The following is a 24,766-nucleotide window of genomic DNA, read 5'->3' as shown; positions in this document are numbered from 1 at the left end:
CTCAAAAAAAAACAAAAGCTGAGCATGGTGGCATGCACCTGTGGTCCCAGCTACTTAGGAGGCTGAGGTGAGAGGATTATTTGAGCCCAGGAGGTCGAGGCTGCAGAGAGCCATGACATTCCACTGCACTGCAGTCTGGGTGACAAGTCATACGCTATCTCAAAATAAACAAATAGGTGAAGATCCTGGAGAACTGAGGAAGGAAGCAAAATAATGTAAGAAAGAATGGCAATGAGAGAGGCAGGAGAAATAGAGGGAATGAAGGGGTAAGAGGAAGAAGGGCATAGAGGAGTTTGAATACTTGACTACTTCACGGAGAACCTGGGAAATCACATCGCCACCTTCTCTAGGACAACCATCTGGAGGAATCTTGAGTATGTGTGTGAGGGATGTACTCTGCAGCTTGAAGGACCTGGATCACTCGTGTCTCAGACACTCACTCCTCTGCCTCCTTCACAGCTACACTGACCTGCGGCAGGATGTGGGAAGGTGCTGCCCTCAGAGACGGGGCTGGGAGGAAACCCAAGGTGGGGAGAGCCTGCAAGGAACTGCCAGAACTGGAAAGGTAGGGAGGGCAATGAGGGGCGAGAACTTGTCCTGCACTCCTGTGTGTCAGGCGATGGATGGGCAGGGTTGGAGGTATAAGCAGGCTGGGCACTGGGTCTCTGTCCTGGCTGCCAAGAAAAAGGGGCAATTCCTTTTCTTCTTGTATCAGGCACTTGCTCAAGCCTTAGGTCTACTATACCAGCAGCCAGAGAATTGCTCTTTGCTCTACCTGCCCAGGTGTCTCTCATTGGAAAGATGAGCGCAAACCTGGAAATGGATGCTGAACTGAAATCCAATCCCATAGATTCTTAGAGCAGTAAGGGGCCTTATATCCATCTATCCTCCTCATTCACATTACAGAAGTACCAAAGAGGTTAAGTGGCTCCACCAGGGAGGTTAAGGACACACAGCCAGTTGATGGAAAAGGCAGTGTATCCTGGCTAGGTCCCCTGACTTCCTGCGCACTTGTCGCCCAGGCTCGAGTGCAATGGCGTGATCTCGGCTCACTGCAACCTCTGCTTCCTGGCTTCAAGAGCCTCAGCCTGCTTCTCTAGCCTCAGCCTCCCGAGTAGCTGAGATTACAGGTGCTCGCCACCAGGCCTGGCTAGTTTTTGTATTTTTAGTAGAGACGGGGTTTCACCATGTTGGCCAGGCTGGTCTCGAACTCCTGACCTCAGGTGATCCGCCCACCCAGGCCTCCCAAAGCGCTGGGATTATGGGCATGAGCCACCTCGCTCATGTTCTCAAATTCTTTCATTAACATCTTGTATTTCCTGGCCGGGTGCAGTGGCTCACACCTGTAATCCCAGCACTTTGGGAGGCTGAGGTGGGTGGATCACCTGAGGTCAGGAGTTCGAGACCAGCCTGGCCAACGTGGTGAAATCCCGTCTCTACTAAAATACAAAGATTAGCTGGGCATGGTGGAGGGCACCTGTAATGCCAGATACTTGGGTAGCCGAGGCAGGAGAATCACTTGAACCCAGGAGGCAGAGGTTGCAGTGAGCCTAGGCGACAGTGCCAGACTCCATCTCAAAACAAAGAAACATCTTGTAGTTCCTTCTGAAGGTAGAGTCTGCCCCCACCTACTACAGTCAGAAAACATAAGGGTACGTCTTGGGGCAAGGCCTGGGAGTCCCTGTATAGCTGTAGGATGAGGTCAGCAGGCTCTTCCGTCCTCTTAGTCATGCCAGGAATAAACGTTGAAACCCTAGAACATCTGTTCTTTTATGACTCAGTTTTCTCAGTCTTTGATGCTTGAGTAGAAGGGATGTGGAGAAAATCAGACTGACCAGTATGGAGGTAGAAGGGATGGCCTCTTGAGTGCCACAAAAAAAAAAAAAAAAAAAAAAAAAAAAAAAAAAAAAAATGGTGGGGATGTTCAAACACTTAAGCATTAAGCAGGCCAGATAAAATTTTTTTTTTTTTTTTTTTTTTTGAGAGAGAGTCTTGCTCTGTCACCCAGGATGAAGTGCAGTGGCACCATCTCAGCTCACTGCAACCTCCACCTGCTGGCACAAGCGATTTTCCTGCCTCAGCCTCCCATGTAGCTGGGATTACAGGTGTGTGCCACCACACCTGGCTAATTTTTTGTATTTTTAGTAGAGACAGGGCTTCACTACATTGGCCAGGCTGGTCTCGAACTCCTGACCTCAGGTGATCTGCCTGCCTCAGCCTCCCAAGGTGCTCGGATTACAGGTGTGAGCCACTGGGCCTGACCGCCAGAGACAGTTTTTAAAAAATTAAACAACAGAAAAGGGGGACACTGGGGTGTAGAGGAATGTGTCAAGGTTGTTTTTTGTTTGTTTTTGGGTTTTTGTTTTTTTTTTTAGACAAAGTCTCACTCACTCTGTCACCCAGGCTAGAGTGTGCCATCATGGCTCACTGCAGCCTCCACCTCCTGGGCTCAAGGGATCCTCCTGCCCCAGCCTCCTGAGTAGGTGGGACCACAGGCACACACTACCATGCTCAACTAATTTTAAAAACTTTTTGTAGAGATGGAGTCTCCCTATGTTGGCCAAGTCTTGAACTCTAGCCTCAAACAGTCTTCTTCCTTCAGCTTCCCAAAGTGCTGGGATTACAGGCATGAGCCATTGCACCCCGCCAGTGTGTCAAGGTTTTGATGGTCATTAGGTGGCTGTTCTGAGATAGGCCATGAGAGTCTCTCTGCCTTGGCCACAAGGCCAGCTTACATGTCTGAGCAGATAACCTTTTTTCTTTTCCTTTATTTATTTATTTATTTTTGAGACAGGGTCTCACTCGGTCACCCAGGCTGGAGTGCAGAGTCACAATCACGGCTCACGTCAGTCTCAACTTCCTGGGCCTAAGTGATCCTCCTGCCTTAGCCTCTCGAGTAGCCGGGACCACAGGCAGAGGCATGTGTCACCATGCCCAGCCAATTTTTAAATTTTTTGTAGAGACAGGGATCTCACTCTGTTGTCCCAGCTGGTCTTGAATTCCTGGGCTCAAGCAATCCTCCTGCTTTGGCCTACCAAAGTGCTAGAATTATAGGTGTGAGCCACTGTGCCCAGACAGAACCTATCTTCTTGTGGTATCTCAGTTGGTTGATCCTCCTGTTCCCTACAGGTCTGCTTTTTTTTTTTTTGAGGCAGAGTCTCGCTCTGTTGCCAAGGCTGTAGTGCATTGGTGTGATCTCAGCTCACTGCAACCTCTGCTTCCTGGGTTCAGGAAATTTCCTGTGTCAGCTTTTGAGTAGCTGGGATTACAGGCACCTGCCACCATGCCCAGCTAATTTTTATATTTTTAATAGAGATGAGATTTCTCCATGTTGTCCAGGCTGGTCTTGAACTCCTGACCTCAGGTGATCTGCCCACCTTGGCCTCCCTAAATGCTGGGATTATAGGCATGAGCCACTGCGCCTGGCCTGAGGTGTGCTTCTTGAAGTGCCTGAGTCTTCACCCCCATCAAAGACCTTCACGGGTGGGCCCAGTGACTGGTACCTGTAATCCTAGCACTTTGGGTGGCCCAGGCAAGAGGATCACTTGAACCTAGGAATTTGAGGCCAGCCTGAGCAACATGCTGAAAACCCATCTCTACAAAAAATAAGAAAATTAGCCAAGCATGGTGACACATGCCTGTGGTCCAAGGTATTCAGGAGGAAGAGGTGGGAGGATCACCTGAGCCTAGGGAGGTTGAGGCTGCAGTCAGCCGTGATCAAGCCATTGCCCTCCAGCCTGGGCAACAGATTGAGAGACCCCGTCCCAAAAAAAAAAAAAAAAAAAAAATTTCAGGATTTATCATGACTGAGGGCTGCATCTCTTCTAGAGAAACATCACTCTCAGGTACAAAACTAGGGAAGAAAAAAGGGCCTGGAAAATGGGATGTGTGATGTGAGGGGTTTCTGGGGTCCTCACCCCAGCCTGCCTCATAGCTGTGCCCACCTCTACCCCATCCCCAGGGCAGCACCAGTGGCAGGAGCAAAATCACCACTCATCACCCTCTGCCAGGCACAGTGCTGGTTTCTGCTTCCTAAGATGACAAGCAGGGCCTTTCACCTTGGGGAGAGAAGGGAAGGCACAGCCTTTGACCTGTGCTCCTGAATGGAGCATCTGTTCCTTTGAGGAGACTTCAAGTCTTCTCCAGCAGGAGCAGAGCCTCTCTAGTGTGTGTGTGGTATGTGTCATTGTGGCATGTGTGGTGTGTGTGTGGGGTTATGTTTGTGGTGTATATGGCATGTATGTGTGGCGCACATGTGTGGTATGTGTGTGTTGTGTGTTGTATGTGGTGTGTGTGTGGTGTGTGGTATGTGGTGTGGGTGTGGTGTGTGTGGTGGGTGTGGTGTGAGTGTGGCATGTGTGGTGGGTGTGGTGTGTGGTGTGAGTGTGGCATGTGTGGTGGGTGTGGTGTGTGGTGTGTGTGGTAGGTGTGGGTGTGAGTGTGGTGTGTGTGGTGTGTGTGTGTGTGTAGTGTGTGTGTGGTGGGTGTGGTGTGTGAGTGTGGTGTGTGTAGTGTGTGTGGGGTGTGTGTGTGTGGTAGGAGTGGGGAGGTGAGAGGGGGTTGGGCTGTCATGTTCCACTGGACCCGGTGGTGCAAGGTCTTATTCTAGTAACAACTCCCAGACATGCACTGCGGGACTTGGTGCCCTTCCAAGGGACTTTATGACCCTAAGACCCCACTATTCTGTGACAATACCTGTGATTCACTCATGCATTCACAGAGCAGACACACTTCCATGGAGCAGCTGCTATTGTGCTAGGTGCAAAGGACACAGGAATGTGTGGATCCTGTGATGCCCCCGCCCGTTTCCAGGAGTGATAGTGTATCATTTTCATTGTCTTACTGAGGAAGGAAACCAGAAAGGGCCCAAGAAGAAAACAGGCCCTGGGACGCTCAGTGGCTGCCTTCCCTCCCTTTCCAAGAGGTTGTCAATGTGCGCGCTGGGAATTTTGGTTTCTCAGCTGCTTCCTGCATCCAAAACATTCCTCACCTCTGGTGGGTTCGATGTCCTTCTCCGTCAGGGCCTACCAGAGAGGGTGCTGCAGGGCTGGCCAGAGCCCAGTGGACACCTGAGAATGGGAGAGAGGTGAGGGTCTCCTTTCTCTTGGAAAGAGGCGTGAATGGGTCTTCACCTGACAGGCGAGCCCTCAGCTCCCAGCCCCAGCCTCTTTTCCTGGCCTCTAGGTTTCCCTTCCTTCCCGGCAATCTCTGACCTCATAAATGGATTGACTAGACTTTGTGGGAATATCCAGGGATGGGTGCAAGGTTACCTCAGCAGGGCTCAGGATCTAGCAGTGTTCATTGACCCTCCACAGTCTGAGTCACTCTTGTCTAAAACGAACAAAATGTGTCACCACACCTGTGTGTGTGCAGTAAGAACATATTCTCTCCTGACACTTCAGAAACAAGGTTTCCGATCCCACTCAGGAGCCTGTGTTCCTGTGATCCTCCTTCTTCTCCAGAACTCAGAACCCGCAGAACCTCACCCAGTGCGAGGGGAGGCGAAGGGGACAGGAAGGGTCTGAGGTCAGGGACTCAGCTTGTGGAGGCGACCACTGTAGGAATGCCTGGGACGTCGTCGGGGGTCCCTGCATCGTGTAGTCACGGTGGCGTGGTGATGGGGGGCGGCGGGGGTTAGGAGGCGCCTCCTAATTCCATCTGTGAGCTCTGCGCCTGCAGGCGTGACCTCCACACCTCGGGTGTGCCTGGGGACCGAGTCCACAGAGCACGCAGTGGCCCGGGGTCTGGGACCGTAGTGCCCATGCGTCTCCGCGTGGGCCGCGTGCGAGCCGGGGTCCAGCTCAACTCCCAAGGCGCGCGCCCCGGGGGATCCACGGCTGGAGACGCATGCAGGCCCCGGGCCACTGGGACCCTGGCTCTGAGGCTGCGGACCCGGAGTGGGGAACGAGGGCAGAGCGCCCTGGAACGCAGCGGCCACGCGCCTCCTCCCTTGCTGCGTGGACTGGGCGCTAACGGCGCAGGAGGCGCACGGGGCGAGGGATGCGGGGACCGTTGGCGCGGACAAGGGTGGCGCCCAGGCCGGTGCGGGGGGTGGTGGAGACACCAAGCGGGGAGCGCCGAAGGGCTCTCCCGGCAAAACTGATGGAGTCAACCTGAGGCTTCCGGGCTTGCCAGGTGAAGGGCTGTGCTGCATCGCAGGCGCTTAGCGAAGCAGGGCTATCCATGGCTAAAAGAGAAAAAGAAATCAAAAGTATTCGATTAAAAAAAAAAAAAAGAGGCCGGGCGTGGTGGCTCACGCCTGTAATCCCAGCACTTTGGGAGGCCGAGGCGGGAGGATCACAAGGTCAGGAGTTCAAGACCAGCCTGGCCAACATGGTAAACCCTCACCTCTACTAAAAATACAAAAATTAGCCAGGAATGGTGGCACATGCCTGTAATCCCAGCTACTTGGGAAGCTGAGGCAGTAGAATTGCATGGACCTGAGAGGCGGAAGTTGCAGTGAGCCGAGATTGCGCCACTGCACTCCAGCCTGGGCGACAGAGCGAGGCTCCACCTCAAAAAAAAAAAAAAAAAAAAGAGAAAGAAAGAAAAAGAAAAAAAGAAATGGAGTCTCGCTATGTTGACCAGGTTGGTCTCGAACTCCTGGCCCCAAGCGATCCTCCCTCCTCGGCCTTGCAAAGTGCTGGGATTACAGGCAGGAGCCATGGCGCAGGGCCCAAAAGTATCTATCTTTTGAAGAAGTATCAAGGTAATCATCATGGGAAGGGTCAGAGCTTTGTTGTGCTTCTTTTACACTTACCTTCTGGTTTGGTACTATTGGTGCTATTTTGAGTATTCACTACTCTTGGGGGTTGTGGGTAGGTCGGGCCTCAGTTGGGGCCAGCTGGAGGGTGGTAAGGTGGCAAGCCTTCAACGCCTTCAGAAGCCTGGTCAGTAAAGGTGGTGTGCGTTGGCCTGTGGGGAATGACAGCAACGAGGGCCTGGCCCAGAGGCAGCACACTTTCTCTGGACGCATCCCTAGGCCAGCCCAAGGTCTCCCAATGGGAGCCTCCATCTGGAGTCAGGGTTTCTTTTCCCCCACCCCCAACCCCAGCCCAAGTGGAGTTTCTAGTCCTGCCCACTGCCCAGTGCTTCCGCCCTCCATCAGCCCACTCCGAGGGCCGTTCCTCTCCTCCCGGGTCCAGCGGCTTCACTCTCATTAACAACAGCATTTATTGGACCCCTACTGGGGACAGGTTGTTTTTTGAAAGGTGGAAAACTTGTGGCTCAAAGGTGTTAAGTAGCTCAGCCCTAGGTAATAGCAAGTGGCAGAGCGGGGATCTGAACCCTTTCCCGAGCCTGGGTGCCTTTTGGCTCTTGGCCCTCCCTTGTATCCTGAGCATGGTCTGGAAGCCCTAGACATGCCTATTTATGCTCCAGTGCCTAAAAGCCGTATCTCCATGTTCCCTGGGGCTGGCCTGTGGAACCTTAGAGAAGGCATGCCTTTTGGCCCTGTCTTAGCACTGCCATTCCCTTCAGCTCCTTAACACCCTCCTTGCCAAGGGAGCTCAGCAGTCTCTGCTTAAGTCAGGGAAATCGTGAAAAAAATTGGAGCTGGGAGTTGATGGCTTCCTAAGGCTGCTGGATCACAGCCACATTATAGTTACTGAAGGAAGATCTCCCTTCTGGAAAAACGTGGCCAGGGAGATGAAGTTGACCAACCCAGCACCCTTCTTCTCTCCACTTGCACCCCAGGTGGTCTTTCTTGATTCTCAGAGATAGGTAGCAAGTGGCTGCCCCACAGCACTCAAATCCTGGAAGATAAGCAAGCTATGTTGTCATCTGCCCAGAACCCCTGCTCTCTAGGTCCCACTGCTCCCAACAGTTAGGTAGTGGGAGTGCTGGGGAGTTGGAGAAAACCTCATTGGACGCACTTGCAGGTAAGCAACCTCTCCACCACCAGAAGCGGTCTTGGACGTGACTCTTATCACTGTGATTGCCATCCATTGCCTTCTTAAAGGGTGTGGAAGATCCAGGATCTTCTTGCTTCCTAGCTAAAATGTGTTCAGAAAGGTCGGAGACACAGCCTCAGGCACTGGGGATGGGGAGGCCTATAGACCTCCCCAGCATGAGGGGGGCGTGGATGAAGGAAGATCAGTGTTTCCTCCATAGCCACACTCATGGCCCCTGGGCACCCCCTTCAAACTCATGATAGCCAGAAAAAAGAGCAAAGAAACTGTGCCTAGGCCAATTTAAAGTTGAAAGGAGCTGAGCACAGTGGCTCATGCCTGCAATCCCAGCATTTTGGGAGGCTGCGGCGGGAGGATCACTCGAGGCCAGGAGTTCAAGACCAGCCTGGGCAACATAGCAATATTCCGTCTCAACAGAAAATTTAAAAATTAGCTGGGTGTGATGGTGCATGACTGTAGTCCCAGCTACTTGGAATGGTGAGGTGGGAGGATCACTTGAGCCCGGGAGGTTGAGGCTGCAGTGAGCTGTGATTACACCACCGCACTCCAGCCTAGACAGCAGAGACCCCAGCTGAAAAAAAAAGGTTGAAAGGCCCAGATTCTCACTAGGGTTAGGCAGTACATCAGGGGTCTACTTAGCTCTGTTAAAACTTATTGGTCTCTTACCAAGACAGGAAGTAAACCAGGACAACTGGAGGTTTCCTTGGGTCTAGGCAACTACCCTACCAGAGAGGCTTCCGGGGAACCAGGCTGCTAAAGAGTTGACGATGGCCACTTTCACTTTTGTGGGCACAGGGCTAAGAGAAGAAGGAAAAGGAGCAAGAGAGGTTCTCTTGGACTTTCAAAACATGGCTTTAGGAGTTGCCACTCAGGATGCAATCCTTAGACTCAATCTGATCTCTTTGTTAAAATGGCGTAACATTTATTTACAATATTGGTACAGTTTGAGTGACAAGTCAGGACTTCACAAAAGCAAAAACATTCTTTTTGAAGGGAGTGGCAGGCAGTAGACTTTCCCTACACCTGCCAGAAGCAAGACAGACAAACAGACCTATAAACATTATGAACTAGGCAGATGGACACTGGCCTTTTTGCTTCTTGGAAGGAACTGAAAAAATGCATAAAAACAACCTTGGGTGCTGCACCCTTCAACACTGAAACCACACTGTGGGGGGAGGAGGGGCCCAATGAGGGAATTCCCCAGCACAAGAAATAGTGTGAACCACCAAGAAATCCTAGTTGGTAGGACAAAGCCAGTGTCTTAATGCCTGGCCAAGATCTTGGTTCAGAGGCACTGCCTCAGCTGAGATTGGAGACAAGTCCTTAGTCTTGGTCCCAATCACTACAGAGGCTACTCGGGTGGAAAGATACCCTTCGGTCTTCTTTGGTTGGCTTTTCTCCCTGCTGTGTGCACTGGCATCTCGTGGGGGTTTCAGCGGCTACATGTGGGGAGGTGGTGGCAAAGTGGCTACAGTGTGATGCAGTTTTAATAAAAATTTTATTACACAGCCATAATGTAATCAACACTTCTCCAAATCCAAATGATACTAAATACAGATCTACATGGTGGATCAGAATGACTCCAGCGAATTATCTGGATTCTATAATTTTATGTTTTTTAAAACCAGAAATCAAAAAAAAAAGTCCAAGTTCATCATGATAGGAGAGGTCCCAGCAGCTCCAGGACTCTGCTGAAGTCCAGGCAATGTTAACAGTCTGTGATTCCACATTTACACAATAGTCTATAAAGAGTTTCAGTCAATGGACTATTCAAGTATATATGATTTTAACGAGTCCATCACCACTCCTTTGCCCAAGTGAACTGTGTCACAGCTACCACAAAGCTGTGTTACAGTCATATTTAGCAATTTTACAATCATAATACTCCTTTAAAACCATCCATTGCTGCTTTAAAAATAAAAAAAAAGTAAACTAAGTTAAAGCGACACTGAGGCTCTACTAAACCCAGAAGTTACCAAGTTCATTTTTATGTTTAAATACAACTTACAAGTCCATGATTTCCCATCGTCCCCCTTCCTTGTACGAAAGCAGGGTGAGGAAGTACAAAGCAGAGCTTTTAGATTCGTCTCTCGTGGAGATCGGAGCTCTCAGCTGTTCCTTTAGCTTAGCTCTTGGTATATATAGTCAGCTGTACTTTGTTCTGAAAGATTTGTTAAATGCCACTTTTATTTACACTTGGAGCTTTACACCTGAGAGTGATTATCAAGCAGTCAGCTTATCTCTTTTCAAACATTTCATAAAGACATACACACACCTCTGCTGGCTTCGCCCTAGCTGCACAATATATATGCTGACCATATATATGTATACACACACACAAAACTGCACATGCTTGAAACATTTGCAACCTAAATCTTTTTGAGGCGGAGTCTCACTCTGTCACCCAGACTGGAGTGCAGTGGCACGATCTTGGCTCACCACAACCTCCGCCTCCCAGGTTCAAGGGATTCTCCTGTCTCAGCCCCCCGAGTAGCTGGGATTACAGGCACACACCACCATGCCCGGCTAAGTTTTGTAGTTTTAGTAGAGATGGGGTTTCACCGTGTTAGTCAGACTGGTCTTGAACTCCTGACCTCAGGTGATCCACCCGCCTAGGCCTCCCAAAGTGCTGGGATTACAGGCGTGAGCTACCGCACCCGGCGTAACCTAAATCTTTTTGTGTTTGCTCTCCACATTCATATTCAGAAATTTCTCTTAAAAACAAAATGTAATTCTTGCCAAAGCAGCAAAACAGAATCACCAGGAAGAGGCTGGTATACTGGGTGAGAAAAAGAAGTTCTACGTTCAGCCAAGAAGCTGTGGGCTGTACCCATGGGATGAGCAAGACATTCACTGCCCTCCCTGGTACCCGGCCATGGGCTTCCCTCCCACACCTGCCAGGACACAGCCTGCAGGTCAGGGGGCTAAACTGGGGAGTTTTCTCCAAAGTTGGGAAAGGATGGGAAGAGTAGGTGGGAATGGGGAAGTTACACAGCTACAGCAGTCAGGCCTGTTTAGTAAGAAGAATCACATTTAATGAGTTTCTTTCTTGCAGTTTCAGATGCTCAAGTACAGCTGAAAAAAATCTGAAACAGCTATAGACCCATGACAGACTGATACAAAGAGTACTGCATTTTTAAAAAATGATAAAAAAATCCACACACTTACACACACACACATACACACTCTCGCTCTCATATTAGACCCTCCCCCCCCCCCCCACAAATGTACACTTTTTGGAAACTAAACTGGTTTTGAAACCCCTTCTTCCAAAAAGAAGGGCAGAAGAGAAAGATGAAGAGAGGAAAGAGGATCGCAGGTGCCCAATCCCCGCTCCCCCCACAAGGTCACGTGCCGAATGTTCAATGGGTGGGCCAAGGCAGTCTGTAGAGGAGACCGCCTGGTGCTGCTATTGCCCCAGGGGCTCCAGCAAGATTCCCAGCTCCATGGTAATACTGAATGCGTGCAGAGTGGCCAATGAACTGCGCGGTTAAAAAAACAAAAGGCAAACACAAATCTAAAGACATGGATAAAGCCCAAGAGAGCCCAGGCCCACACTGGGTGGGGCCCTGGGGGAGGGGAGGCTGGTGGGAGATGATGTGCAGACAAAGGAGGTCTATACAGCAAATGGTTTATATTACAGATGACTGGCAGTTTAGAGTCTCTTCCCAGTTCAACAGCTGCTCCAGCCCAAAGAGGCTAAATCAAAGGAAAGGAGGAAAGGTGGGACGCTGCGATGGGGCATGCAGGGTCAGAAGCAGCAGGCTGGGTGTGCTCAAATAAGCCCTCGTCGTTTTTTGTAGTCTTCCAAGTTCAGAGATCTCCTTGGAGCCCCATCCTTGGCTGGCGGAGCCTTGGAGGTGATGGCTAAAGCCTTTGACTCTGTGGGAAAGAAGAGCAAGTTGGCAGCTGAGGTCCCACGAAGTCCTCTTAGTCCTGTGCTACACTCCTGCAGGCAGCCTCCTGACTGTGGCCCTGTTCCCTCTCACCATACCCGCAGCCTGTCTTGGCCTGGCCTGTGGGTGCTGATGAGCCAGCATTCCCCTTTCTTCCCTAAAAGTGGGCTTCCTTGTTGCCCCAGAAAACCATGGATCCATCTGGTTCTCAGCCCTCACCACCCACCCCACCCTCACATACCTGAGCTGGGAACTTGTAAGTCAATCTTCACATCAAAATCGTGTACTTTGAACAGATCTTCTGAGAGGTCACTGGCTGACTTAGAATTCAAATCTTTATCTTTGCCTTGACCCTGGAATGTGAAGAGGAAAGCTAATGGTAAGAGCATAAATGCAAGTGGATTTCAAGCAGCAGCAGCCACTAACGGTACGAAGCTCTTATTTGAGTTCATTAGATTTTCCTACTAAGGCCCCTTTCTGATTCCTTCTCTCAGAGGGAGGCCACAGACAAAGAGCTTTCTCTCCTGAAGGCTACAAGCACAGAGAAGAGGGCAGGCTTGTGTCTGTGGTATGAGTGTAGAAAGGGTGGGCTTAAGCAACGGGTCACTTCCTGACCTAAGATTTCAGAAATCCTGAGACCAGTTAGACTACAACAGGAAAAGACTTAACTTGGACAGAAAACTGCTTTTTTTTTTTTTTTTTTTTTTTGAGGTGGGAGTCTCACTCTTGTCACCTAGGCTGGAGTACAACGGTGCAATCTTGGCTCACTGCAACCTCCCCCTCCCAGGTTCACGTGATTTTCCTGCCTCAGCCTCCTCAGTAGCTGGAGTTATCGGAACCCGCCACCACGCCCAGCTAATTTTTTTCTATTTTTAGTAGAGACGGGGTTCTACCATGTTGGCCAGGCTGGTCTCGAACTCCTGACCTCAGGTGATCCGCCCACCTCCGCCTCCCAAAGTGCTGGGATTACAGGCATGAGCCACTGCGCCCAGCAAGAAAACTGCTTTTAAATGTGCCATTTTCAACAAGCTTTCACTTTTACAATGTCTGATCTTTGTATGTTATCTCTCCTCCTGTGAAGCTGGCAGGGTATACAGTAGTACCCTCATTTTACACAGCAGAAAAGGGGATGCTGAGGGCTGGAAGCCACCTGCTGAAGGACATAGTCAAGGCCCTAGGTAAGTAGTGGTGTTAGGTTTGGAATTAAGGTTGTCTGTTGATTATATCTGTAAATAACTGGGATGGAGAAGGGACTCCAAGAGGGACTCCCTGTTCCTCAAGGTGGAAAAATCAAGCCCAAACTAGACAAGGTACTTGTTCGGTATCTCAGCCAGCAGCCTCACTCAGCAGGCAACAGGGTGGTACCACACTTGCCTTGCTCATTTCCTTTGGAGCATCTGGTAACACTCCAGAACCGTATTTTGCATTCAGCTGGGCCAAGATGGCAGCTTGAACAGCTGGGTCTCTGGACTGAGAGAGAAAATAAGTTGTTTTAGAGATTGTTTGACACTCACAGAGTCCTACTGCCAGATTCTTTCCCACCTACCAAACTAACATCACAAGCACCACAGCCGACCCATCAGCAGCTAGTGGGGTTTTCCTCAAAGCAGCAAAAAAAAAAAAAAAAAAAAAAAAAGGCAATTACAAGCTTGAAAGCCAAGCCCAGCTCAGCCAGGCCCTAGCTAAGGGACACATTACTAATGTCTGCTGCACTGTAAACCCACCCTGATACAGGAGGATCAGTCACTAGGTTTTTATAAATCCATGCCACGTTTTCACTACCGATATGTCCTATAGCAAGATAAAAAAGGAAGTATCCAGACCCAAGAGCTTCAGACAAGCAAATCCCAGCTAAGAAAACATTATTTTTAACTTCATTATTAATTTCCTAATGGAATTCATTTTGTGTCCTAGAATCTAGGTCCTGACTAAAATGTCCTCTTTCAGCACTCACATTAGAAACGATGGTAGGCTTGCACTGCCGCCGAGTAAAGGGATCCATCTGTTGGTTTTTCATGTTGTGACTTTCAGCCTGAAAGAGAAAGCATGCACCACAGAACTGCACCTCCAGCCCCTCCTCTCATTCACCATAAGCTCACAGGCAAATAAGTCTTTGCACGGGACTGAAAAAAAAAAAAGCTATTATCCTTTTCCTTTTTTTTTTTATTTTAATTTTTTTTGAGATGGAGTCTCGCCCTGTCGCCTAGGCTGAAGTGCAGTGACGCAATCTCAGCTCATTGCATCTGCTGCCTCTCAGGTTCAAGTGATTCTCCTGCCTCAGCCTCTCCAGCAGCTGGGACTACAGGTGCAAGCCACCAAACCCAGCTACTTTTTGTATTTTTAGTAGAGACAGGGTTTCGCCATGTTGGCCAGGCTGCTCTCAAACTCCTGACCTCAGGTGATCCACCCACCTCAGCCTCCCAAAGTGCTGGGATTACAGGCGTGAGACACCATGCCCGGCTAATTTTTTTTATTTTTTAAATGGATTCTCGCTCTCTTGCCCAGGCTAAAGTGCAGTGGCACGACAGCTCACTGCAATCTCCACATCCCAGGTTCAAGTGATTCTCGTGCCTCAGCCTCCCAAGTAGCTGGGATTACAGGCGTGCACCACCATGTCCGGCTCATTTTTGTATTTTTAGGAGAGACAGGGTTTTGTCATGCTGGCCAGGCTGGTTTCAAACTCCTGACCCCAGGTGATCCACCCGCCTCGGCCTCCCAAAGTGCTGGGATTACAGGCGTGAGACACCGCGCCCGGCATATTATCCTTTTCCCTTCAAGAATACCAGAGTAGATATGGGGGAAACAACCAAGAAACAGAAATTGAGAAAAAACAAATACCTGTGGAGTAGAATCTAAGGGTGGGAAGAGGTAGGACAGGGCAGAAGACTGCTGCTTTTCATTATGAATAAATTATATAGATGTACGCGGACATACAGAGAGAGTGTGTATATGTTAAGTGCCTACGTTATTTCAATAATTAAAAAATAAACTTAGGCAAGATGTAGAAAAGATGTCATGGTTTATTAATTAACTTTGTTTTAGTGATTCAGATAAAGTTTTCTTACCACAAGGGCCTTCTCAGACTCTACAATGTTCCACTCCCGGTTCCGCTGGTTGATGTAACTGTGGGGTAAGAGGGATGAGTCAGTGGCTGTGAAACAAGGGAGGGAGGGAACCACTGAGCCCTGAACCCAGATATCTATGGGGTCAGTGCAGCACAGAGTGTACAGGCCACAGGCTTGCCTGATAATTTTGGCCAAGGTCTGCGGGCCAAAAATAGGCTCCATAACACACCTGATAGCGGATATGTTCTTGGTCCGCTGGCGGTCCAGGGCCTCTGCCCGTTCCTCCAGCTCATTCAGTTGATCTTGGATTTGTTTGGCCTTGTCCTGATCCCCCAGGTCCTCAGCCATGGCCTACACATAGAGAGATGTGTGAGTTCGTTCTTGGCTACATACAACTGACTCCATATCAAGTATCCCCTTACTTCCAGCACAGGCAAAGATATCTCATGTGGTGAGCAAAGGACAGGAGATGTGGAAGAATACTGTAGAAGTACTTTACAAATACAAGATATAATTTATATTATAGTAGTGCACAGTACAGTGGGGAACACCTTCCCATACAGCTACCTGGCTGTGGGTCCCTGGTGGCAGTAGAACCCCAGGCCTCATAGGGTGGCTAAACCACCATAACAAGGCCCACCCCAACCCAGTGTGAAGAATGGAAAATCACCAGCCACAGGTGGCCTTGACAGTGTCATCTGTCTGTTCAGACTCAGTGTTAAATACCACCCCAGGGTCTATTTTATTACAAAGGAAACTGAAGTGACTAGAAAGTAAGAAGACTGGCACACACGCAGAAGATGAGTTTGAATTTAGGGAATGGAAAATGGCCAAGGAACATTGCCCAGGTGCCAAGAACACACTGTGTTGCTTATGATCGAGCCCAGAATTTTCTCCCAATCCTACCACCACTAACTTGGCAGAGGATGAACAAGTTTGATTTCCACATCTCCTTACAGGATGAGGAAAGAGGCTCGAGTACAACTCCTTACCTTTTCCTTCAGTAGCTGAGTCTTCTTCATAGCGTAGTTGGGTGGAGCTTTTCTGAACCTTTCTTTCTCTTTTACAATCTGTACCAGAGAGGAGATACCAGCAGTGAGGTATTCCTAAGCTATTTTTGTAGACAGGCTAAGTGAGCCCATTTTGGATGCAAACAGCTAGTTACAAAGGGGCTGCTCTTCCTACAGCAGTGTCATGCCCCAGAGAGAGAGAGAGCGGGTTCATTCCAAGGGATACTATGCTGCTTCCTGGGTCACGGAGATTCTTCTGGGACAGGCTGAAGGAACATGCACCAAGAAACAGCAGCCCAAGGGCCTGGTAGTGTAAGGCTAGCCACTGTCCAAGAGAACAGAGATCAAATAATTTTACCAAGATGTTTTAGAAAAGGAAAACTCTTGAAGGATCAAGCCTAGCAGAATACAGACCCCTGAACCCTAAATACACTTTAGTGTATGTAGCCTCATTTGTTGTCTCATCTGAACTCTGAATACACTTCAGTCTATGTTAGCCTCATCCGGACATGAGAATGTATAGAAAAAAGCTTGATGAACTATAAATAATCAGGTAGTAATATTAGTATTCCCTCATTTTCATGCATAGCTAAAAATGTCAAGATATAGGGAAATAAAAGAGAATCATGTTCTCTCAACACTGGTTCTTGATGAACCTCCGGGTTCTGGGGCACCAGGTTTCTTACCTCTTCAATGTCCTGATCATTGAATTTATAATTAAGAGCTTCTTTAATAGATAATTCCTTTTTATTGATTTCATCTAGAGTGGGCAACTGCATGCCAGCAGAGAACATCTGGATCAAAAACACGATACGAGATTATTAGTAAGGGATTTTGGAAAGATATTTTCTCAACGTGCACGAACAACTGCTAGGTAATCTCTAGCCACGTACCGCTTCTTTCCACTTCATAAACTCACTTTCGGTGAATTCTTGGTTTGAGACAAACTCTAAACGGAACACGCGTTGGTCATTGCCATGCCTACATAAAAGAGAGACAGTATCTCCAAGAAATGTGCATGTTGACTGTAGTACAAGCAAAGCAACCTTACCAGACTATGTACCACCTATATATACCTATTGCAGTGGTTCTCAATCCTAGCTACCCTATAAAATCATCCCAGGCTGTTTTAATGAGCTGCCAAGATTGAGATCCCAAAGCTAGCACTGGAAACCAAATGGGCTTGGTCAGTGCTTCAAAAGTCAATTTACAATAAAATCCATTACAGTCAACATCAACAATATGCAACAGAGGCTGGGACAGGGTTACATGCCTGTGGTCGCAGCTCCTTAGGAGACTGAGGTGGGAGGATCACCTGAGCCCAGGAGTTCCAAGCTGCAGTGCACTATGATGGCACCTAGAGCAGTGCCTGGCACACTGTACATTCAGTAAATATTTGCTGAGTGAATGACACTTTCATTTTACTGAAGAGGAAATGAAGTCCATAAAAATGATCTTTCTTGTCACAGATGAGGTTATGACATAGAGCCAGAACCAGAAGCAAGCCTCTTGGCCATGCTTGCCAAGGAAATGCCAGCGAGGCTCTGGGAGGGTCTCTCATAACCAGACATTTCCTTTCTCTGTGTCCTACCCCTTCATATATTTGGTTCCCTCTAGAAGAGAGAATATCCTACCTTCCCTATAGACAAAGATGGAATACAAGTCTCCCTCCAAGTGTACCTTGTGGGGATTGCATACATAGCGTTAATGGTAACAAGGAACATCACACAGAGAGAATAGCAGCCCCCAAAGCCAGTGCCTGTTTGAAGTGGAAGCAGAAGCTGCCCCAGAAGTGCCTCCTACCGTAGTTGCAGCCCTTTGTTTGTTCTGGTGCCACCTAGTTGGTAAACTTTGGCAGTTTCCACAACACCCGTAATCTCAGCGACCTAAGTGAGAGGACAGAGACACCAGTCAAAACCAGACTCTTCCAGAGCTTTCCACAACACTCTTCCTTTGCATCTCTCTACCTGAACGCAGACAACTGATAGAGTGCTGAGTAGAGTCCACAGCTGCCAGGGGTTCTGAGAAAGGTTTCTCAGGTTTAGAATCCAGATGGCCAAGCACAGGGAGCCTTGTGCCCAGGAGGAGCAAGTGCCAGCAGAAGAGGAGCCCGATGGGGCCCACTGGAAGCTTTTCCTCCAACTAATTCTAACTTACAAGGGATGTATTTGGGATTTCACCAGTTGATTTTTATCAACCAAATGTGAAGACCATGTAGGTCAGTTTCTGTTGCCAAGCATTTCAGGATATGGCATGGCTGCAGGTCCTCATACAAGGGGATAACACACATAAAAACCAGACAAGAATAAAACAAAACAAAAACAATCCAGGCTGGGCGCCGAGGTTCAGGCCTGTAATTCCAGCACTTTGGGAGGCTGAGGTAGGAGGATTACTTGAAGCCAGGAATTTGAGACCAACCTCAGCAACACAGAGAGACCCAGTCTCTCTTTTTTTTTTTGTTCTTTGTTTTTGAGACAAAGTCTTGCTCTGTCGCCCAGGCTGGAGTGCAATGGCATGATTTTGGCTCACTGCAACCTCTGCCTCCCTGGTTCAAGTGATTCTCCTGCCTCAGCCGCCCAAGTAGCCGGGACTACAGGCACGTGCCACCACGCCAGGCTAATTTTTTGTATTTTTAGTAGAGAGGGGTTTCACCATGTTAGCCAGGATGGTCTCGATCTCCTGACCTCGTGATCCACCTGCCTCCCAAAGTACTGGGATTACAGGCGTGAGCCACTGCGCCCAGCCAAGACCCAGTCTCTACAAAAAAGAAAAAAAAAATTAGTTGGGCATAGTGGTGTGCACCTACAGTCCTAGCTACTCAAGAGGCTGTTGTAGGAGGATCGTTTGAGTCCAGGAGTTCAAGGTTGCAATGAGCTCTGATCACACCGCTGCATGCTAGCCTGGGCAACAGGGCGAGATCCTATCTCAAACAGGCTGGGCACAGTGTCTCATACCTGCAAACCTAGCACTTTCGAAAACCGAGGCAGGAAGATGGCTTGAGTCCAGGAGTTCCAGATTAGCCTGGGCAACATGGTTAAGACACTGTCTCAAAAAAAAAAAAAAAAACCCAACACCTGGGCCGGGCGTGGTGGCTCACACCTGTAATCCCAGCATTTTGGGAGGCCAAGGAAGGCAGATCACGAAGTCAGGAGATCGAGACCATCCTGGCTAACAAGGTGAAACCCCGTCTCTACTAAAAGTACAAAAAATTAGCTGGCATGGTGGTGGGCGCCTGTAGTCCCAGCTACTCGGGAGGCTGAGGCAGGAGAATGGCGTGAACCCAGGAGTGGGAGCTTGCAGTGAGCCAAGATCGCGCCACTGCACTCCAGCCTGGATGACAGGGCGAGACTCCGTCTCAAAAAAACAAAACAAAACAAAACAAAAAACCAACACCAAGCACTTTAGGAGGCTGAGGCCAGAACATCACTTGAGGCCCGGAGTTTGAGACCAGCATAAGAAACAGAGAGAGGCTGTTGCTACAAAATTTTTTTTTTAAATCCCAAAGTGAGGCCGGGTGCGGTGGCTCACGCCTGTAATCCCAGCACTTTGGGAGGCCGAGGCGGGCGGATCACGAGGTTAGGAGATCAAGACCATCCTGGCTAACACGGTGAAACCCCATCTCCACTAAAAATACAAAAAATTAACCAGGCGTGGTTGCGGGCGCCTGTAGTCCCAGCTACTGGGGAGGCTGAGACAGGAGAATGGCATGAACCTGGGAGCCAGAGTTTGCAGTGAGCCGAGATCGTGCCACTGAACTCCAGCCTGGGCCACATAGCGAGACTCCGTCTAAAAAAAAAAAAAAAAAAAGAGACTCCATCTAAAAAAAAATTAGCCAGGTGTGGTGGCGCGTGCCTGTAGTCCCAGCTACTTGGAGGCTGAGGCATGAGAATCGCTTGAACCCAGAAGGCAGAGGCTGCAGTGAGCCAAGAGCATGCCACTGCACTCCAGCCTGGGCAACAGGGTAAGACTCTGTCTCCAAAAATAAAAAACAAAAAATTAAAAATAAGGCCGGGCTCAGTGGCTCATGTCAATAATCCCAGCACTTTGGGAGGCCGAGACAGATGGATCACCTGAGGTCAGGAGTTCAAGACCAGCCTGGCCAACATGGTGAAACCCCATCTCTACTAAAAATACAAACATTAGCCAGGCACGGTGGCGGGCGCCTGTAACACTAGCTACTCGGGAGGCTGAGGCAGGGGAATTACTTGAACCCAGGAGGCGGAGGTTGCAGTGAGCCAAGATCGTGCCATTGCACTCCAGCCTGGGCGACAAAAGCGAAACTCTGTCTGAAAACAAAAACAACAAATAAATAAAAATAAAAACAGGCCAGGTGCGGTGGCTCACGCCAGCACTTTGGGAGGCCGAGGCAGGTGGATCACAAGGTCAAGAGTTCAAGACCAGCCTCGCCAACATGGTGAAACCCCGTCTCTACTAAAAATACAAAAATTAGCCAGGTGTGGTGGCATGCGCCTGTAGTCCCAGCTACTTGGGAGGCTGAGGCGGGAGAATCACTTGAACCCGGGAGGCGGAGGTTGCAGTGAGCCAAGACCACGCCATTGCACTCCAGCCTGGGTGACAGAATGAGACTCCGTCTCAAAAAAAAAATAATAATAATAATAATGGTAAAATAAAATATAAATAAATAAATAAATAAATCCCGAAGTGTTGGGATTACAGGAGTAAGCCACTGTGCCCAGTCCACCTAGACCACAGAAGCAGTGCTGGAACCTACATAATAACCTGTATTAGTCTGGAGGGTTTTTTTTAACCTCAATACAATTCCCTGGCGTAGAAGTCACTTGGTATGCAACATGAAACTTTTCATTCATTGGTTTTTCAAATGAATAAATCTTTTAGATTATGTAACTCCCAATGAACACTTCATAGATGCCTCCCTTCTCCCTTTTATACTGAAGGGAGAATAGAGAAAATTATTCTACATCCAAATCTTCCAGGCCCTTGGGCTCCAAGTCCTCCTCTTGGCGACAAGTCATGAAGGATTCCTGGGCACCTCACTGCTCTATGGGGATCCCACTTGGAGTCTACTTTCCATCAAATGCTGACAGAAGAGTGATCGATTTTTTCAGTAGCTCCTGCCCTCAGTTGAGACTAATTATACTGAAAGCATGGACACTTGTCCAAGGGAAGAAATACCAACCCGGTAAACTGGTTTGCTGTTGTGGTTTCCAATGCCAATCCGCACAAAACATCCTGTGACAGTTTTAGCAAAGAAGGGCATGTGACACCAGCGTTCTAGCTTATGCCGTGATAATCGAACCCGATTCAATTCTTCAGGTAAGGAAACTGGTTGGGATTTGGGAGGGATCTCTTCTTTCCTAAGAGGAACAAAGGGGCACTGGAAAAAATGTTCATCATAAAAACAGAACAAGACAGAAAAATAATATCAACTCCTCAAAACTTAACCAAAGTACATGTGACTAGCCTAGGAGGAGAAGTAAATGAAGCACCAGCAAAGACTTGTAATAGGATCCTGTTCCTGACCAGTAGTATGAGCTGTTTCAAATGAGGCTGCCATCTTAGATAACCCATCAGAGTAAGAAAATGAATGAAAGCTCCAGGCCAATCTGAGAATGACACGAAGTCAGTTCCTACCTTCCAGGCCCAGGTGAAATGTCTAAGCGTACAGGCTAGCAGCCAAATGAATGGGCTGACGTGCTGGGGAACTCAGTTCAGCAAACCAAAGGTAACCACGTCAGAGTTAGTGGCCCAACCAGGGAGATTTTGGAAACGATACCAAGCTCTTCCTCAAAAACCCACCTATCCTGCCTACTAGACCAAAATGTACAAGAGCTTACTCCTCTTCTTCATCAGACGATGATGTTCGTGATGAGCGGTCTGACTTTTCACTGGATTTGTCATCCTCTTCCTCCTCTTCATCATCAGAGTAGACCTCACTGGTTTTTAATGGCTGTTTTTTGGCAAGGAGCTCAGCTAGAAAGAAAGAAGAGATGTTTACCTAGGTTTTCTCAACAAGAAAATGAATTCATCCTTGAAAAAGAACTGGAAATGGAAGAGGACTCAAATACACAGCTCCGTCCTCTCTAGACTGGATTGTGCTAACTTGGGGTATATACAGAAATGAGTTAAAACACAGAGTTAAAATTATTCAGGTGCCAAATGTCAGGCCCCAGCAGAAGAAAAAAGGGCTGGAAGATTGATACTAGGTGGGCAGAAAGGGTCACCAACACTACTGACAGTTCTCTTTTATGGCACTCAAGACACCTGACTATGGGGAGGAAAGAGGGGGAAAGACTCATGATGACTTCAGAAGCTTCTGAGGAAAATTTAAAATAGGAGAGTGGCTAAATCACCACTGGTACATCTACCAATGAACTACTATGCAGCTATAAAAAAGGAATGTGGGGACGGGTGCGGTGGCTTACGCCTGTAATCTCAGCACTTTGGGAGGCAGAGGCAGGTGGATCACTTGAGGTCAGGAGTTCGAGACCAGCTTGGTCAACATGGTGAAACTGTCTCTACTAAAATACAAAAATTAGCCAGGCGTTGTGGCCGGCACCTGTTATCCCAGCTACTTGGGAGGCTGAGGCAGGAGAATCGCTTGAACCCGGGAGGCAGAGGTTGCAGTGAGCCAAGACTGTACCACTGCACTCCAGCCTGGGCAACAGAGCGAGACTCCATCTCAAAAAAAAAAAAAGGAACGTGGCCAGGCATGGTGACTCATGCCTGTAATCCCAGCACTTTGGGAGGTCGAGGTGGGTAGATCACTTGAGCTCAGGGGTTTGGGACCAGCCTGGGCAACATGGTGAATCTGCATCTCTACCAAAAATACAAAAAACAAACCAGGAGTGGTGGCTAAAAAAAAAAAGAGAGAGAAAACTGTGTATAATATGCTACCATTAATCTAAGATGGCAGGTTAATCTGTGTACTTATGATTTAAAAAGAAAAAAGAATAATATAAAAAAATTTTAGGCTGGGAATGTTGGCTCATGCACTTTGGGAGGCCAAGGCAGGCGGATCACTTAAGGTCAGGAGTTCAAGACCACCCTGGCCAACATGGCTAAACCCCATCTCTACTAAAAATACAAAAAAAAAATTAGGTGGTGGTGCACGCATGTAGTCTCAGCTACTCAAGAGGCTGAGGTGGGAGAATCGCTTGAACCCGGGAGGTGAAGGTTGCAATGAGCCGAGATCGCGCCACTGCACTCCAGACTGAGTAACAGAGAGAGATCCTGTCTCAAAAAAGAGAGAGAGAAAAAGATGGATGGATGGAAGGAAGGAAGGAAGGAAAAATAACTGCAATGGATTAAAACACATAAAGCACGTTAAAAATGATGAGTTCACAAGGATATTCAAAATAAATAAAACCCATCAGTCATCTTTGGAAGTTGCTAAAAACTATCTCTCTCTCTTTAAAATATTGCAGAAACAGGGTCTCACTATGTTGCCCAGGCTGGTCTTGAATTACACATGTGAGCCACTGTACCTTGCCAGGAACTATCTCATTCTTTCAAAAACTGGTAAACGAAAGGAAAATTAATCAAGCATTTATCTTGCCTTTCCTGTTCAAAATGTGCCTGGGGGGTAACTAAATAGCTGATTAGAAGTTTCTCTTTAGGCCGGGTGCGGTGGCTCACACCTGTAATCCCAGCACTTTGGGAGGCCGAGGAGGGCGGATCACAAGGTCAGGAGATCAAGACCATCCTGGCTAACATGGTGAAACCCCTTCTCTACTAAAAATACAAAAAATTAGCTGGGCGTGGTGGCAGGTGCCTGTAGTCCCAGCTACTCAGGAGGCTGAGCCAGGAGAATGGCGTGAACCCGGGAGGCGGAGCTTGCAGTGAGCCGAGATCGCGCCACTGCACTCCAACCTGGGCGACAGAGCGAGACTCCGTCTCAAAAAAAAAAAAGGTTTCTCTTTATAGAAGCAGGCTAGATAATGAATGAGGAAAGAATGACAGATTCGAAATATCACCATTTTGCAACTCCTAATGAATTAAATTATCTAGGTAATGACCATCAGTGGCTACTAGGACAGAACACGTTATTATTTCTTTTTCTTTTTTTTGAGACAGAGTCTCACTCTTGTTGCCCAGGCTGGAGTGCAATGGTAGGATCTTGGCTCACTGCAACCTCCACTTCCCGGGTTCAAGTGATTTTCAGTGCCTCAGCCCCACAAGTAGCTGGGATTACAGGCATGTGCTACCATGCCTGGCTAATTTTTGTATTTTTAGTAGAGACGGGATTTCACTCTGTTGGCCAGGCTGGTCTCCAACTCCAGACCTCACGTGATCTGCCTGCTCTGACCTCACAAAGTGCTGGGATTACAGGTGTGAGCCACCGTGCCTGGCCTGGCTAATTTTTTTATTTTTAGTAGAGATGGGCTTACACCATGTTGGCCAGGCTGGTCTTGAACTCCTGGCCTCAAGCAATCCTCCAGCCTCAGCCTCCCGAAGTGCTGGGATTACAAGCGTGAGCCACTACACTCAGCCCCACATTATCTTTTGTTGTTTTTTTTTTTAAGATTGAGTCTCACTCTGTTGTCCAGGCTGGAGCGCAGTGGCGGAATCTCAGCTCACTGCAACCTCCGCCTCCCGGGTTCAAGGGATTCTCCTGCCTCAGCCTCCTGAGGAGCTGGGATTACAGGCATGCACCACCATGGCCAGCTAATTTTTGTATTTTTTGTAGAGATGGGGTTTCACCATGTTTGCCAGGCTGGTCTCAAGCTCCTGACCTCAGGTGATCCGCCCACCTTGGCCTCCCAAAGTGCTAGGATTACAATTGTGAGGCACCACGACCGGCCCCCACAGTATCCTTTCTAATTCTTCACCCATCTCTATACCCATGTCCTTTGCTATATGCCTTAGTCATTCTTCCCGGCCCCATAGTGACACTATGCCAATTC

The 24,766-nt window shown here is 48.5% G+C and overlaps 1 protein-coding gene across 1 annotated transcript in view; it reads right to left on the bottom strand.

Moving 5' to 3' along the window:
- Positions 1–9,389: 9,389 nt before the first annotated feature.
- Positions 9,390–24,766, bottom strand: part of RTF1 (RTF1 homolog, Paf1/RNA polymerase II complex component) — a 70,844-nt gene continuing 55,467 nt past the window's right edge. The window contains exons 7-18 of the mRNA XM_001142072.8: positions 21,698–21,833; positions 21,040–21,217; positions 17,685–17,767; positions 16,775–16,862; positions 16,568–16,675; positions 15,864–15,941; positions 15,101–15,222; positions 14,872–14,929; positions 13,761–13,838; positions 13,181–13,276; positions 12,048–12,159; positions 9,390–11,792 (exon numbers count right to left, since the gene is read on the bottom strand). Coding sequence (XP_001142072.1) covers positions 11,686–11,792; positions 12,048–12,159; positions 13,181–13,276; positions 13,761–13,838; positions 14,872–14,929; positions 15,101–15,222; positions 15,864–15,941; positions 16,568–16,675; positions 16,775–16,862; positions 17,685–17,767; positions 21,040–21,217; positions 21,698–21,833 — 1,244 coding nt within the window. The 3' untranslated portion in view covers positions 9,390–11,685. The remainder of the gene's footprint in view (positions 11,793–12,047; positions 12,160–13,180; positions 13,277–13,760; positions 13,839–14,871; positions 14,930–15,100; positions 15,223–15,863; positions 15,942–16,567; positions 16,676–16,774; positions 16,863–17,684; positions 17,768–21,039; positions 21,218–21,697; positions 21,834–24,766) is intronic.

The sequence above is a fragment of the Pan troglodytes genome, chromosome 16, assembly GCF_028858775.2.
Source record: "Pan troglodytes isolate AG18354 chromosome 16, NHGRI_mPanTro3-v2.0_pri, whole genome shotgun sequence".
Taxonomy (NCBI): Eukaryota; Metazoa; Chordata; class Mammalia; order Primates; family Hominidae; genus Pan; species Pan troglodytes.
Note: the sequence above shows the minus strand (reverse complement) of the source record. Positions and strands in the feature narration are given on the sequence as shown.